The sequence below is a fragment of the Malurus melanocephalus genome, unplaced genomic scaffold (genome assembly GCF_030028575.1).
Source record: "Malurus melanocephalus ecotype Western Australia unplaced genomic scaffold, MMel_1.1 scaffold_109, whole genome shotgun sequence".
NCBI lineage: Eukaryota > Metazoa > Chordata > Aves > Passeriformes > Maluridae > Malurus > Malurus melanocephalus.
The window spans coordinates 458,712-477,114 of NW_026623341.1; the positions used below are offsets into that span (position 1 = coordinate 458,712).

The window sequence follows — 18,403 nt, forward strand, 5'->3', positions numbered from 1 at the left end:
TCAGGCTAGCAGTAAAACTAGGGACCAAAAGCACTGAGAAACTGTAGAACCAGATATTAAAGCAACCGTTTAAACATCCAGACATGATGAAACTGGAATTCAGAGTATATATGAGAGGTACAAGAAGGATTAGAAATTTCTGAACGTTAAAAGAAACAAAGGTACCTCCAGGTAAGRTTTACTGGGAGACAAATAAAACCTAGCCAGAAGAAATTAAAAATAATTTAATAAATCAACAGTAGTCACAAGAGTAACATTAACCCYTCCATTCTGATGAAACACTTGGTCCACAATCCTAGCCATATTACAGACAAGACAGGCAATTATCCAACAATACAAGTGGATGTGAGAAGTTTAACAAATATGAAGRGTGGGAGTGAAGTGTGAGGGATGTGAAGGTCAAAATTCACAGTACAAAGCACATGAGATACCCTCAGGCATTTGAAATGGCACCAGGCACTCATGTTTAAACAAATCAGCACTAAACACTGACCAGAGAACAACTCAGTTAAGACAGATATCTGTATTTTGGCACATGTAGAGATAATTGCACCCTAGTGTCAGTGCTCATTACATTTCCACCTATTCCAACAAGGGTTTATGAACTTTGTTTCCAGACACCCAACCACATTTATGCATCTGAATCAGGAGCTGTATTTATRCACAGCATGAATTTAGATGAGATGGCCAAAACTTTGGTCAGTGACAGTGCAGAAGATGGAATGCAAAAGTGAATATCCAGCAGGGCCCTGATAAAAAAAAAAAACCAACATTTCCAAGGTTTGCATGGCCTCGGCAGGTAGAGGGTTGTTTATTTTTTCCTAAATTGAACATTATTCAATCTCTAATAGATAGTACTTTTTTTTTATTGGATGAAATCCACATACACTTACGAGCTTCATTAATTTTTTCTAATGTATTTTTTCTGTGTATTCTGATATATCATGTCAGAGAATTGACTATATCAATATTAAATGAATTATTTCTTTTTACTGCAGCTAAGTATGTTGGTCATGATATTTCTTATTTCTTCAAAAGCTTATCAAGGACAAATGACATTATTAAAAATATGATTATTTTCTATTTTCAGCAATATTTTTGGTTTCAGAGTTCACATAAAAATTCAAAAGAAAATTATATGCTGTTCTGCAGAATATTTAATACCATATTGCAATCTACATATGCTCTAAGAAAATATCACTTTATATGTCAACATTCTCTTTATATTACATTGCAAGAATACTTGGTGATGTCATTTTTACAAAAGCTACTTGACAAGACTTTCCTATCCATGCCAAAACTAAATTTAAATGCAGTATTAAAGGGCTGATCACCTAAACCAATAGTCTACCAGAAACATGTTTATGAAATGCCTAAAAAGAAGACACCAACCACTTTTGAAATTATATTCATAKTCACAAGATTTTGGAGCAACAGATAAATAAAGTTTAGTGAAGCAATTACACATGGAGATATAATAACACATTTCATTGTAATAGACAGTCAAAAGTTAAAAATATATAAGATAATTATATATAACTATRTAATAACTGCAATGTGACATTTAYTATTTTCTTTTGCACATGATCATAATTACCCATTCTTTATTTTTCTCATGAGACTGAGTCAGGGGCAGAATCCCTTCTGTTGMCCTGCTGACCACACTGCTGTTGATACAGCCCAGGATGTGGTTGGTTTTCCGGGCTGCAAGTGCACATTGCCACCTCATGTCCAAGTTTTCATCCAACTATTTCACCATACTCCACRGTGATATGGAAGCATTGCTGGTCTGAAGAAGCAGCTTGAGGTCATTGTTATGAAAATGTTGTGTTGCTCACATTGAAGCAGTATTTGCACCACCCGATTTTGGGCATGGACCTTAGGTAGAATGAAAACTCTGATCACTCCTGGGCTGGGCAGCAGAGCCCAGCAGCCTCTCCTGAAATAAGGCTGAATGCAGAAGCCAGTTCACCTGTGGTGATGTGAACAGCAGTGCATGAAAAAGGAGTTTCCCCTGCTTTTATGTCTGAGCTTCCTGGAACTTCAAAGACATGCGTGTTGTATGAATGGCACCATGCCTGCTCTTTAGCATATCCATATCAGGCCCACGTCAGGGACTGTGCAGGTACCAAAAGAACAACTATTTAAAGGGTTAAACATTGTCCAGATTAAATGACACAACATTCCTGAACTTAGAATAAAGTAATAAACAAAACACAAACAAAATTCTACATAAAAAAGACCCCAAAACAACAAAAAAGACCACCAAAACCCAAACACATGTAAATAATTACAAACAGTTCAAATTTCCAACTAATGACTGCAGCAATGCAGACATAAAAGGCATCTAAAGAAAGTATAAAAGAATAAACACTACAGAATTATCACTTTATGTGTAGTCTCAACATTTTTGGTTTTTATCCCAAGATGCTAAAAGTTGACAGAATAATTTTCAATCTTTCCAGTCACTCAGATACACTCCTATCAGTCCAGAAGCACATGCATCTTCTTAATGACACTCAAATGTGACCAATTCAACATATAAAGAATRACTTTTCTATTTTTTAAATTAAAATGAGAGCATACATCACAAATCATTCACAGAAATAAAGGAACAAACTATCATAAATATGTCATGGTGTATGGAAAAAGTCTCAGTTTTTTGTGCCTCACAATATTTGAGTCTTAATGCAATGATGCTTCCTATAAGTCTATAAAGGACTTTTCCTTAACGTACAGAAAATGAAAGAAATAAATCAAACTCAACATAGGAAAATCCATTAGACTGGTATCACCTGCTAAGAGCTTTGCTGCAATTCTTATCTAAAAAGATTCTCAGATTTCCTTTTTGGTATCAGGAATCTTTTCTAATATTTGCCTGCAATGTTCCTCCCAAATTTTCAGCCCATATACAAAATATATTTCAAAAACACAAAGAAGTTGGGTTTTTTTTTTGTTTTTTTCTTCCTAATGACGTTTCTTCATACAACACAACAAGGAATCTTTGCACAAATAGCCTAATTTGTGCGAAGCTTACTTTTAAATAGCAGAATTTAATTAGGCGTGCTGAATGGAGGCTCGTAACATATGCTTCTGTGCAAGCTAATGTATTATGAAGAATTATTTGACACTGTATTTCATGGTATACAATGATAACTTACATGTGAGAGAAACAAATTCTCTCYTCAATCACACTAGCTTTTTCAATTATCCAAGAATGTTATTTGCTCCTCTTTCTCCTCTCAATTTTATAAACCACTGAATACTATTTCCAGAGTCAGAAAGACTAGATGAATTAATAATTCATTGTAGTATGRCAACTCCTGGATTTCAGTGCAGTACTACATTCTACAAATAGTACCAAAAATGTTTAAATTAGCCCTTATTGCTATATAACATGAGCAAAATTTATAGTTGTGACCTGGAGAAGCCCCATTTGGAAACAAAAGTCCATACAACAAATAACATGGTCTATGATCTATCATAAGCTCCTTTTCACTGAAGTCTATGATCTATCATAAGCTCCTTTTTTCATGAGATAAAAGTAATTTAAGTTCACAGAGCAGGGGTTTTTGCCGCATTCTTGTGCCACACTAATAAAATCCTTTTATCTATTTTTAATTATTGACTACTTCTTCCCTCCATTAACAGATTGCCAGTATACAATTGAAATGTATTTCTGTACATGTATTGGGCCAAAATTTCATCTAGTACTAATGAGGAACACCATCCTTTTTACTATACTTGAAGCACTTTTGGAGCCTTATTTATAATCTATTCTATCCATAACACTGATATACTTCAATGAAATGCATGTAACCATTTTCATTTAATCATGAATTTGCAATAAAATTATTGTCTCTGAATATGTATTCATAGATAAAAATGCATACTGTGTATCTTGTACTCTAGGCAGAAAAGTAATAAATGGTAAACCCTAAAGAAAAAAATACAGCAATTACTGTCAGTGAACTTCATTGAAAAACTCTACATTTTGTAAGTTCATCCAGTACATTTTTTTAAATTTTCTGCAGAATATGTAATAGTAATGTTTCCCCGACAAACTGCAGAACAAGAAGCAGTGATAGCTACCTGTATCATGAAAGGAGAAATCAATTCCACAGATTCAGTAMCTCACTCTGCTGATGTAATGAGAGAGAAGGTGGAAAAAACTGACAAAACCAAAGACARCCATATCAAGTACAGGAATTGTAAAACATGGCACTCATATCATAGAGACATGSAATCACAGAATGGTTTGGGTTGGAAGTGACCTGGAGCTCCAAGTCCCCTGCTGTGAGCAGGGACACCTCCCACTGGACCAGGATGCTCAGAGCCCCATCCAGCTGGGCCTTGAACTCTTCCAGAGATGSGGCATCCACAACTTCCCTGRGCARCCYGTTCCTTCCTCACCACCCTCACAGGAAAGAATTTCTTCCTAATATCTAATCTAAACCCACTCTCTTTCAGTTTGAAGCCATCRCTGCTTATTCCAAGTCACTACACRCTCTTGTAAGTACACAGTCTCTCTCCATCTTTGTTGTAGGGTCCCACCAGCTACTGCAAGGTCACAATTACCTCCTCATCACAAATTTTCCAGGGTTAGGATCATGAAGGAGGCAAAAAAATTAATTCAAGGTTTAATAGTTTAATATTACTTTTTTTTTTTTTTTTTTTTTCTTACCACACACTTTGCAGCACCATGATGAGCCTTCTACTTAAAACTACTTGAAGAAAAAGCTTTCTATATTTAACAGGAGGATGATTGCAAGAGATTCATTTCTGTAGAGCATGTTTCAGCAATTGTAGCTACATCTTCAAAAGAACAAACTGAAATATTAATTCTGTTTGTAACAGCTGACACCCAAGGTTTGGCCTTGAAATAGTAAAACAGAATTAATAATTCATTGTCAAAACTATTCAACAGTACAGATTTGCTGCATCAATTTAAAGAAATGTAATACATTATTTTTGGTCTAATATATGTACCTGAGGAGCARGTCTCTTAACAGCTGGAGACTCAATATAACCAGTGTTACACTAGAGTTGAGAGTTATAAGGAAGCTTAATTACATTTTTAATTAWGGAAGTAAGGCTTGCTGGACATTCCCTATATCTCCTTATTCTGTAAACAGACCTCTGGAGAAGGATTAACAACATAATACAAAGGAAACAGCCTTTTTCTTTCTCTCTCATGCCAGATAAAAAGCATTTGGTAACAGACTTTTTTTTAATATAAGAGAAGATGAAGAAGGACTTGTAGCTGGACAGAAAAACAGAGAACTTTTTATTTGGTTTTTCACCTCACTTCATAAAAATGACTCTTAAGTGAATTCTTTAGAGTTTATAGATATTCCCTAAATCATTCATCTGTTGGAGCACTGAGGAACAAACACACAACACGCAGTCATTGACTTTCACAGCAGGGTTTGTAAKCACATGAAGGGAAGACTTGCCTGTAAGGCCAAAATTCAGCAAAGCATTTGTAATTTCATAAGCTAAAAAAATGCCAGATGTGYTCCTATGTCTTCTAAACACAGCTTATGAGATCAGGGTCCAGTAAGTGCCAGGGTTATTTCTAAAGACTTGGTTTCAAAGAAATCTCTCAGAGAGTGTGAAAGGCAGAAGATGACAGGAGGCAGGGATTAGGGTAAGGCTTTGTGTTTATTTTAATCACTAACTGCTACCCCTCCCATCTCCTCCACAAATACTGCAAAAAATAAAAACTCATGCTGTTTTGGATTATAAATGCACTTGATCCGATTCAAACCAATAGAATATTTGAGTTCAGATATAGGCAGAATATTGTATCAGCAAAAAATAGATAAAAGAGCCTGAAAGCCTTGAGCACATTCACAGATGTCCTTAGGTATGGGATATATTTTGTAGGGATAACAACTCACATATTTGAGTTCAGAAAACTTTGAATTTAATGCAGTAACGTACCGTGTTGGCAAAAATATTTATAATTATCAACAAACTAATTCTCTGTAGACACCTCTAAATTAGATGGACAAGAGCTGTTATCCTTTACTGTGGGGAAAGTAGGAATCTGGGAAATAAAGCCAGAGCCACACACTGGTGGGAACTAAAGAAAACCCTTTCAGTCCTGCAGACTTCAGGACAGCTCTATATTGGAATGAATTTGTGTTCACCTCCAATCAAAACAACAGAAACCAGAAAAATGAAGAAAAMGTCAGTAATATCACTTGCAATGCTAATAACATACCTTCTGATTACACYGCATATTAAAAATCATAACTGTCAGAGCTGCATTCATCCTTACTTTAGCTATGCCTGATAAAACAGAAATGAATCACATTCTTGGAAGGAAGCTTGTCAGAGAATAGTCTGTCAAAGAATTATTTTTTTTCCAGAGAAAATGAAAGGAAGATGGGGTGGTTCTTCTTGTAATAAATGCCTATAAATTAAAATTAAGTCTGTACAGATTTCCTTAAAGCTATTATTGAGAAGCCACAAATTATTGTGGATTGCATAACAACTGTACYGCGATGGAGTTGTATCTTTAAAGTTATATTGATGTTGGGTAGATAAATGAAAAAGGAATGCTACATTATAACAGTAATCAATCTGAAAAATGATCCAGAGACTAATCAATGTCTCTGAATAAGAGAACATTAATCCCTGATGGAGTTATTACAAACAAAATAATATCTAACTTAGCTATCTAAATTCCACTCACCATCTTCTTCTATTATGTTTGTTGTGGAATTGAATTCCAGAGGACTCCAAAGAGTTGTTGCTCCAAGTCTGATTTTTTTTTCATTATTCTATTTAATTGTGTGCACTGTAATTTAATTTACTGTTATGCTGCCTCTATTGTGGTAATGCAAAATTCCTTGTAAGAGTAGCCCATTAAAGTATATTAAAAGTATTTATCATGATCCTCCAGAGTACAGATAACATTATGCATGGAAAACTGGGATTTAATGTAATTGCTACAAATAATTCAAAGCAGTTCCTTCTGCGTTCATCTGTATGTAAAACAGGAAGAACACTGACCGTAAAACAAAACTCAGCAAGATCAAACCTGGTCTTTATGAAGTTGCATGTAGATAAATAAACTGCTTTGGAATATAACTCACTGTTCTGATAAAGTATAGATCAGAAAAAACAACAGTGTGAAAAGATATTCAGTCCCCCAAATTGCTGTAAGCAATTGAGTTAATTTACTTATAATTTCCTCATACCTCTTTTTTCATTTCCCATCATTCACACATGAATGCGCTGCTTTATTTATTCCCATGTTTTTTTGTTTTCAGAAAAATTGCCTATTCTGTGGGCAGTGATGTGAATGCCAGGACTCACCCTGACCATGCTGCCCAGGATCAGAAATGCCACGTGTGGGACAAAGAGCATCTCCTATTTGGGTGCAGGGTCACAAAACCAAACCCCTTGGGAGACAGTGACAGCAACAGGACACTGKCAACAAGCACTGACTGCTTCTCTGACCAATGAAACACAAATCAGCTGAAATCAAGAGGAGTTTGGTGCAGGTCTGGATGTGAAACTCAGACTSTGGGTGTCAGATTGGCACCATTGCTGACGGAAGGGAGATTGCAGMTGAGTCACTTGGCAGCTTGTTCCTAATGCATAATACATGTGTACAGAGCTTTGTTTATTTTTCTGGGATATTTAGAAAACATTACAATATTCCACAAACAAAAATTTCAACCTTTTTCAGGTAAAAAAAAACAAACCACTAAACATTTAAAAGTTGGCAAAACAGAAAACATGTTCTTTCACTAATTCAAATACTATATATTTTTCTTTGCTAAAGGCTATTTTTACCTTTCCCACATTCCTCCCTTGCCCCTTCTTTGCCTTGCCTTCTTTAAAGGTTCCTGGTCTTCCATCACCTTCAGCTCAGAAAGTATAAAGCTGAAGTACTACCTTAATGTTTGCCCCTTGTAAGCAGCCTATTTTAATAGAAAGAAAAGACTCCTATCTTTTTAAACCCASCAGTGTAAATCTCACAAATATCCTGTCACAACTACAAAATATGTAAGTCTGTTTTAACATTACATTCAACGGAGGCAATGAAGACTTTCAGTATCCCCACTGTGTTACATCAGTAATAAAAGAGCATCTGCTTGAGGTCTGATGTGGTTCTTCTGTGAGGACAATGCAATTTTATTAACAGCTTCAGAGCACAAAATTCTTAACACAGCTAAATTGCCCTCTTGGCTATTCTGTTTTGAAAATGTCATCACTAATTACATGGAAGTCACATATCTCCATGAACTGTGTTAGCAGGAAATACTTGATGTGATATATCCTGTTGAATCCCTGCAACCACTAACACCTCACTCTTCACACTGGAGTTCTAGTCTAAAAATTAACAGAGAACTATTTGGAAATTGCATTTGAATTTCATTTGCTCACTCAGCTAAATACTAAGATTGATTTATTCCTTGCACTGGACATTGGCAAAACTGCCACTGGCTTCAGCAGTACAAGAAATGCACTTACAGAACTCTGAGAGTGTCAGAGGAGATCTTATGGACCTCCTTAGGCAAAGGAGAATATTCCAACAATTTTCAAATTTTATTTAAATTATAAGTATTTAAAGTATTCAAATGAGTATCCCACTTTCCTGGTTGTTTAATCTATCTTGGCATGTAACCAATCTATGAACTTCAATAACTTTTTCAKCAGTCATTAATACAGGTCTAGGGTAGGAAAGTATGGTAATCATGGTTTTTCTGCCAATTTAAATTTTCAGATTTAAAATAAAACCTTATGTTCCAATTTTCCATATGTACGAAGAAACGCAAGTCTTTTTTATTTAATACCAAACAAATTCATTAAAACTGGAATATCAAAAAGATCAGAGACTTCAGCTTYTTTTAATAAGCACAAAAGCTTGCACCAATTGTTTGGTATTTATAGCTTTTCYCAAGAAATCATAGGCAAATAACAAGGCAGACTGTTTCCAAAATTTACATCTCAAAATTTACAGTCCAAAATGTGTCTCTGAGAGACAAAAAGACCRTGAAGATTTTTTTCGTTTTCTCAATTTAGGATTTTTTCTCTCCTGGGGAATATTTACTGAGCAAAATGCCACCACAGAAATCTTCACCAAGGTTTTTTTTTTTGATACCCTTGCCTTAGGGAGACACTGGATAAGAAGTGGTCAGGAGATAAACACGATGCTCCTGTGACCCAGCAATTCCTGMTGGCTAATTCTTGACTCAGATCTTTCACTACTGGAAACAAACTCCAGTACTGAGGAACAAATCTACCTTGTGCAACCTGTGTCCCTTTGCAGAAACTCACACTGTATACAYGTATCTAATTACACAAAAATAAACTCTAGCAAACTGGGCTATAGGTGTAATATTAGAATGCTGCAAAAGTCTGCTGACACCAATTCACAAGTACCGTTTTCTACAAAAGTGCAACAAAAAAATTTCCAGCTGCCATCAGGGCAGGAACAGTTTGCTTACTGAGAAACATAAATGAATTCTCTATAGAGACAAAAAAGCTCTGTTCACACATTCCTACAGTGCCCATGCTGAAGATGCAGAGAAGAACTGGAACCTGACTGGAGAAGTCAACAAACTGCTCTAGTGTCTAATCCTCAGACCTTCAGACCTTCTGAAGTGCAGCACAGGCAGCACAAACCACAAGCCACATCTCTAGAGAATAGATTTTTCTAGAACTTGAGAGACTCGAGCAAGGTGGAAGTCACAGCTGCAGAGCCAAGGAGCTGCGCTGCCTCATGTATGGGCAGGAAGCAGTAATCCGGTGGGTTTGAGGATCTACACTGATACTGCATCTTTCTCCAACATAAAGAATGGTGGGGTACTGATGCTTTTTCTTTACATGCCGCATAAAACTCAGCAGAAAAAAAAAAGGTGATACATCATCCCCATTTAGGACATGGAATGACCTGGAGGCTTATTCAAGCATGACTTGAGAAGGCAGCAGGTTTCATATCAAAGTGGAAGGAGCACTGTTGACTCATTTGGTGATAATAGCAAAGTAATGTTACTTCAGCTATACTCCTCTTAAAATGTAAGTGATGTCAACTCCTTTTAAAATGGAAATCCTACCAATCTGTAGAAACAGTAAATAGGTTACAAATCGATCTTGAGACTTTGGAAGTGACTGTGCATCTTTTGTGGATAGAAGAGCTGAACATTAAATAGCATGGGAATTTAAAATGGTTAGGAGACAGACATCCCTGGTCAGTGTGTAAGAGAAAACAGAAGGAACTGGCTAACAGAGAGAGACTTAATGCTGAACCATGAATTGGAGCAATAAATCACACACATCCTTCTCTCTCTCTCTACATATATATACAGATAACAAAGCTTTCAAAAAGCTTACCTTAAGCCTAACTCCTCTAAGCAAGGTCAGAGTGGTTAAGCCATCCAGTCAAAAAAAGGATAYCCATTCTTAACCCAAGAGGAACTGGGCAAAAGGCTGTTTTCTCTGCAGCAAGATGGACTACGTACTTAAATGYATTCTAAAATTTGGAGAGGGATGTCAGAGAAAACATCGTAAATCTTTGACATGTATATAACAAACCACCTTTGTAAGGAAAAAATCCATACTGCAAAGAAACAAATAAACTTCAAAAGAATGGAAACAAATGGGCTTCCAAAATTTTATAGCACAAACTGAAAAAGCCAGGGACTACTCTGCTGCAGTTCATTTGAAACTTCATAAATTAAAGAAGAGGCAGTAGCTCTTTCTACCCAGGCTCCAAACGCAGAATTATTAGGAGATGCCTGTTAAAACAGATGAGCTTTCTGATAAATACAGGACTATCTATCACAAGCCATCTCCTGAATTAGGTATGCAGACAGGAGCATTTGACTATCAGGAAGGGAAGAATTTATTCCAGTTGGGCCAGTTAACCTTTTGGCCCAACAGTCTGATATTTTTGAGCTTGACCCCTCCTCAGCTAGCAAGCCAGACTGGTAGATAACTAATGCAATCTGCAAAAACTATTAAAMAAAAGATGTTCCTGTATGCCAGGAATGTGGTGTTAGAAATGATCTTGGGAAAGACAATAGTCCCAAGGAGAGCAGAGAGGTAAGAGGGATAAAAAACAAAATATGCAAGGATATGACAAGAAATTAAGAGGTTTATGACTCTCTATCTAGAATGAATCTCACTGAATAAACATATTCTTTTTGTGCCAGAGGGAGAATAAACAACTGAAAGCACTCAGTTTATTGTGATACCAAAAGTTACAAATTTAGTTAACAGGGTATGGTGGAGAAGCAGAAAAGATTACTTCATTTTTTTTAGGTGCTGCACTCTGGGTAACATAGAACTTTTTGAAGAAAAGTAAAGGAACAACCTTCTGGCAACAAGYTGATTTGTTTGGAAACAAATCTGAGGAGCTGATGAAACATAAGAACAGGGAGACAATATGCGGACAAAAGATACCTAAGAGAAGCAATTGAAAAAGCATTTGTCATGAAAGTCTCATCCACATGACTTTTCAGGAATTGATTCYATAGGCACCTGTAAGTTTAGATGGAAACATAGTTCCAAGAAAAAGAAAGACACAGAGTTATTCCAGGCAAGCCTCACCACATGTGGGCTCAGCTCSTCTGGACAGCTCACCTCTGACAAACAAACATAACCAAAAGAGACAATGTCATGCTGCAGCAGTACCGTGGCTGGACTATGGTTAATGCTGGTGATCTGTTCCCACCCGTCATTAAGGGTGAGGTCCCAGCATCCCTTAGAACAGTATYTTCTCTGTAGTCACTAGAGGGTTCTTTGGGAAACAGGGAAGGAAAAGCAGTTCCGAAATACTCTCCAAGCTCCATCAATGTTCAGTCATGCAGTTCTAATGACTGCAGTGTGGGTATTTCACCTCTAGCCCTAAATCTCCTTGGTATTCCTACAAAAATTCTCATTTTATTCCCATCTGCATGAAATAATTGCAATTGTGCTTTCTCACATATGATGTTCTGAAGTTCCACCAAACAAAAACATCAAGCTACATGTTTATTGTATCTATCTGCTGTGTTTTTATTGCTTGTTGGTGTATTATTTATGTGAATTAAAAAAAAAAAAGAAGAAAAAAAAAGAAACCCTAACATAAATAATCTACAAGTAGGGTGTATGGAGAAATGGTGCAAGTCCCAAGACTCTTCTATGAAACTGGCAGGGAACTAGCTAAAGTGATTAGGAAACATTGCTACATATTTTTCTGATTCTTTTAAAGAGAATCCATCATCTTACTGCTGGAGCTTAGGTAACAAAAAGAGCTATTCCAGCTCACTGCATACATTTCTTTTTTTTTTTTTTTTTTAGTGGCACAGTGAAAAGCACTCATTGCATGGTTGAAAAGGAGAAAATCTGCATCTATGTATGAAAGCAATCAATTCATTCCATTTATGATGAGATTTCTCCTATCACTTCAGCTTGATAGTTTAACTTTACAATCGCTTCCCATACTCATAAAAAGAAGAAAAAGAAATAGAAAAGAACCAAAAGCTAAGCAAATCAACATGACTATGTTTAATCTCATCACCACTTGTTCTAMAAAGTGTATTTGCATATTTATAATGCTATATTTCCACGGGGATGGCAACCTTTGGTGAAAGCATGTAAGCCAACAAGACAGGGAGAACTCAACCTGTTTGAAAAACTCACTGGAAGATGGCTGTACTCTCACATTGGGCACAACTCTCAGTGGTCATGGCTATGCTTAAGATGTGGAACAACACCTTCTCTATTATTTAAAAACACAGCTAATAAAGATTTCAAATTTTAGCTACAGTTTTAGAAGCCAAATCAAGAGTACCTAAAAGCCAGCACCATCATCTGCTGTGTCTAGTGGACAGAGCTCCATRTTTCATGACAGTGCTTTTTTCTCCTGTCAGAACACTCCTGCCAGAATTCTTCTACTATGGAACACTAAAATTGTCTTGAGCCAGTGGCTTTAGCTTATGCACAGAAATTTAAGTACTCACATTAGCCCCACTGCTCTGGAAGAATTGCACATTTCCCTTACATCCTAGATAACATTCTACAAGACTGATGCCGTTATACTTGGGCATCTCTTCAATAACTACTAACACAACTTTCTGTGACATACATTAGCTCGGTAGCATTTTGTGCACAATTGGAGCTGTTCGTAATATACATTTGAAGYAAGTTGCATTGCCTTTTCAAAATTATCTATTCTGTTCTCACACTTCAGGCACAGCAGATGCTCAGAAATCTCAAATCACTCTTAACAAGTGTTCCCTGTGGCTCTGGAAGGAAACAGCCTAAATTCCTCAGCCTTTAAAATTTACTCATAGGTTTCTTTAAAAAAGATAAGGAAATTCTGAACAGCAGACWTACCTCCCTTGATATAATCCACTTCCCAGACAAGTGAATTGCCCCTCTACATGACCAAAATTACTGACTATAGCCAGACTGGTTCATTGTTGAGCCAAAAACTTCCCTATTGTCATTTTGGCACTAAAAACCTTGAATCAGTGGATCACTTATTTTTGAACACCTAAGTATCTAGGGCATAAATGTATTTAGCACTTTCCAGCAGGAATTCTGTTTCTGCTGCTCTGGTCAACTCAGCATCCAGCTGCACCAGACTAGAGGGGGAAAGCACCCATGCCTGCAGTCTGTCTAGGGATTACAATGCTTCATGGCATGATATAGACAGCTTCAAGGAAATTCTAGCCACTAGAGAGAAATTACTTGAATACTACTGCAAAACAAAGAWCTATCAGCCAATATAYATAAGCTAATTTCTTTTATGTTACAAAAAATGCACAGAAAGCCTCCTTACTTTGGTAATTTGTATTTAAATCAGTAAAAAAGAGCTGCATAAATGATACTAGTGTGATTGTTTTATGACAAGAAAACCATTTTAACCAGAGCAAGTTGTATYTTCCTTAGCAATGTAGCAATTCACACCATTATTTATGCTCACAGTCAAACAGATTCTTTTCACATTTTACCAGTATCTCAACCTAGAACAGCGTGTCTGAAATGCTAATTGCAACTATTACCCATCCCAAGATCATTCTCCCACTCTTTCACTTGAAACTGCTAACAGTGATGTACACAGATCAGATAATTCCTATCTCTCACTGTAATTGCAATGGGATTTTGTTTTCTTTTGCGTCAGTAATGTCTAAACTGGATTAAGATAAATCGCTTGTGAGCCTTTCTCCAGAGGAGTTGCTTTCATGGCTGCTATATTTAATGCCAGTTTACCCTAGGACTTAATTTTTTACACCAGTCTTATATGAATGACTTTCCATGAAGTCCATACTCAATTTCAGGTTATTTTTAAGGACTAAATATGCTATGAAGAAGAAAAGAAAATACCCTGAATTTTTCTGACATACTCATGAATGAATGTAGTAACTGTCATGCTGGCACTGTTCATTATGATCAGATGAAAATCAAATTATATGATCAGAAAAGTGACCAATCTCAAAATCAGAAGACCTAGTCTATATGTGTTTAAACATCTTTACACTCCCTGTCTGGACAACTGAGTGCTCTTGGCAACAATAATCTGAGTGAGTGGCTGAGAATGGAGTGAGCAGATGAAGTACTGAGGCAAATTACTGCTACTTAGCAGCACATACATTCKCTCAACCAGGGAAATATTTTTTTAAGATTCCAGAAGTTACACATGAGTAATTATAATATTTTACCTGTCAAATCTGGAAATAAAATCCTGACTGGCTGAGGAGGAGTAACCCTTACTAGCAAATAATTACTTYGGCACAATCTATAGTGCATTTTTACACGCATTTAAGCAAAAGGTCCACTTTTTTATCTTTTTTTTTTAAAGCTACTCCCTGAATAAATATTCAATATTTTAAAAAATCCCATCTCTAAAGACAGAAAACAAAAGTGAAAACTCATTTATGTACACCAGTTATTACAGCAATAATACATACAAGCTGTACTTTCTCAGGAGAAACAGAGTTGACTCAGAACATATGAACCTTAAACTGGTTTCTCTTTAGGTGAATTATTTATGTAACAATGCTACCATAGTAAATGKGAAGGTCTAAGCAAGGTTGGAAAAGCAAGAAAAAATATTATATTTAAGCAACTGATGTAACTTAAAAAAAACTTGGAGTCAGAGTCTATTATAGGACTTTTAATGAARTCATTAATAAGCAGACAGGCAATTTAAGTGTAACACCTAAACCAACATATCTTTCAACACTAATTGCAACCAGAATCCAGATACAGTACCTTAGCTTTATCCCTCATGGATCCTTTTCCCAGGATGGACATTTTTGCACCTGTTTCTTCTTGTAATCTCTTTAAAGAGTTTCCTCTTGGTCCAAGCAATTTCCCAACAAAATTGAACTAGGATGAAAAAAAGAGAACTCTTTTAGACCAACAGGTACTTTTCCAAAACGTTTAATAAATTTTTATAAACATTGTGATTAAACAAGAAACTTTTACTTTCCTTTAAAAGAAATATTCCTACTTAGCTTTGAGCCTAATTCACAGGGATACAAGACTGGAGAACCAAGATATTTTTTCATCCAGTGTGAAAGACAGGTTCATGGTTTATTTGAACCCCAGGAGGCTTCTCTCTAGGACTAACAGSCCAGTGGCTGCTTAGGTTTAGCAAATTGCTAAACAAGGTATTTGCTCATAAGATGATACTGGTGAAACCCAGAGTACACCTAAGTTYTTTCCCAAGTTAGCCAGCTCTATTGGCAAATGATATATCCTGCAAWGTCAGAGGTTTAGATGGATTTTTAGGAATTGATGCTTTGTACATTGACTTCAAAATAAACGCTGTTTTGTGTATTGGCTTCAAACTCCTGTTTTGCCAGCAACAGAACAAATCACAATCAATAGATCATGGTAGATATTCAAGGGCATTTTCTATGGATTTTGTAGAACASTGGGCTTTGTTTGCCCTGCTGCTAWTATTCCTAAACACTGCACACTTCATGTTAGAATTTTTTTCTGTATGAACAGGAGAGATGTCTACAGAGAAATCAGAMGACAGAGTAATAAATAAATAAATGAGGTGTTAATATCATGTAGACACAAACTGGAAAAAGGGGGGAATCTATAAGCAATTTGTTTATTCTGTAATCAACAGTCTCTTCAATTTACTTTTTTTTATTATTTCCAACATCTTTTAAAAATACTGTGGTATGTGGTTTTCACAAGCTAACTGGAAATCATCAGCACTTGCTTAAGATGTTTATGAATTATATTCAAGTTTGAATAGACAGTATTCTGGTCTGTTTTTCAACAAAGAATAACCTTAGCCAAAGAAAAAAAAGGGGGCATTGTATCAGCACTTCCTTAGTTTTATTTCAGAGAGAAAGAACATGACAATAAGAAATACAAATCRAGAATTGTTGCTGTCAAAAATACATACAAGTGTCTATAAAGATGTACTTCATTTTGCTGTATACTTCACTATATACTTAATTTTGCACTACCTTATATTTAAAAAATGGAAAAAATGGGAAATATTCTTGTTTTCAATTTAGCCAGCAAGAATATAACAACACAAATGCATCAGCCATGTTAGTAACACCCGAACTCTGAATCATGACACACACCCCAAATCCCACTCTGGCTTTTAGTCCAGTATCTTAGTTAAAGATCATCTGCAACTTCCTTCAAATACTGGTCAAAATATCTCAAAAAAATAGTATGCAATCATAGGATAAATAAATATGTAAGGTAAAATCTACTTCCACCTAAATCAAAATAATCCATTTCTGCAAGAAAATGTGTCAGTGGGGAAAGTGGTAAGTGCTAACATTTGTAGGAAAATCTAGCATGATTTTAAGCTCCAAAACAAGCTTTTTCAAGCTTGTGTGTTTGTACTTTTCTCCAACTCTACTGCTGAATTAGTAAAAGTTATCAATTCTCTATAATGGGGTAGCATTTGGAGACAATGTCCCAACCAAGGTATCAACAATCCTATGACTTCAAACTGTGGCTCTGCTTCTTCCAGGGAAAATCTGGCTTCGAAGAAGTTGTTGKCTTCAAATTGATTTTGTGTGAAAATAAACCAAACAGTGAGGAAAAAATGGCAAGAATTKAACTTTAATACTAGATTGTGACTTAACCTATTAATAAAAATAAGACTTCAAATATCACCCATCCCCTGTACATAAAAGTTTATTAGAGATGGCTGTGCAAACAGCAGAGTGTTTATTCCTCTGCAGGGACCCCCTCATGTGCAGAAGCGAAGGTGTCACAAGTTACAGCACCAAATCTTTTGTGACAATTATACATCACCAATCAATCAGACATTGCTGCACCCTTTCAGTGTTTCTTATTACTAAGAAAAGSTACCCCTTGAAAGGTGAAAGAACCATAATGTTATGTATCTTTGGAGGAAACCATGAGAAGGCCAATCAAAGCTTGACTACATTTGTTCTCTGAATGGAATAAAACTATTAAAATACACTCTGGGAAGATTTATCATCACCATTTACATTTAAGCACTTCATAAACTGCCTAATCATTACCTTGACTTATTGCTGCAAAGGAGCAGTATGGCCAGCGTAGACCATGTTATGCACTAAGTGGATTTTAATCACTTCCCAGGAAATAAGTGGCTGGGGATTTTAAATCTATTGATTATGTAGCAGACAGACACTCACATTTCATCCACTATCTACAAAACACACATCAGGAAGGAAGCAGTTACTTACAAGTGAAAAACTGAATTGGTTTTGTCTAAAGTCGCAGAAAAGCCAGGGCACTGGCTTTTTGTGGAATCAGCCATTCCACTGTTGTGCTCAGTCTTCCCAGCTACTGAATATCCTCAGCACCATCTATAAACCCAAAACTCCCCAAGGGCTGAAAGTATCGGCAGAGTAACTTTGACTCAATAACTTGTGAAAAATTATATCCTTTATGTTCACATATAATTAAGAGCAACACATAAGAAAGAGGAAGTTTCGGTGAACAGCAAAAATTGTCAGAAATCTGAAACACAATTTTTTTTTTTTTTTTTTAATTAAGATGGACCAGAGCAGAACTAATTTTAATAGTGGAAGGCTTAGGCTCCAGTTACAGTCAYATGAATGCACATGCAATCCAAGCATAGAAACAGTGAAAGAGAAAGTGGAAACTCAGGCAGTTGGACKGTTTATAATGGTGAGCCTTGCCCACAAACACACATTCCTGAACAACCAACTGTAACTGCACATCTTATTCTGCAATCTCAGATCCAATCAAACTCTGCCATGTRTACAAATTTTCTCCAAATAATAGTAGGTCTAAGTCTCTGGGATAATATCTGGTCATATTAGGAGAGGATAGATGAGAAATGCTGACATATAGAAGAGAGAGTATTAACAGAAAGCTTTTACTGCTCCAGAGCAAACAGACTTTCACATGAAAAATATTGTTGTGTTACAAGATGTTTTTATAGGTG

At 36.0% G+C, this 18,403-nt stretch overlaps 1 protein-coding gene across 1 annotated transcript in view; it reads right to left on the reverse strand.

The window, feature by feature from the left end:
- Nucleotides 1-18,403, reverse strand: part of KHDRBS2 (KH RNA binding domain containing, signal transduction associated 2) — a 296,595-nt gene that overhangs the window by 174,949 nt on the left and 103,243 nt on the right. Inside the window, exon 3 of the mRNA XM_057369432.1 lies at nucleotides 15,226-15,342. Within this exon, the coding sequence (XP_057225415.1) occupies nucleotides 15,226-15,342 (117 nt within the window). The remainder of the gene's footprint in view (nucleotides 1-15,225; nucleotides 15,343-18,403) is intronic.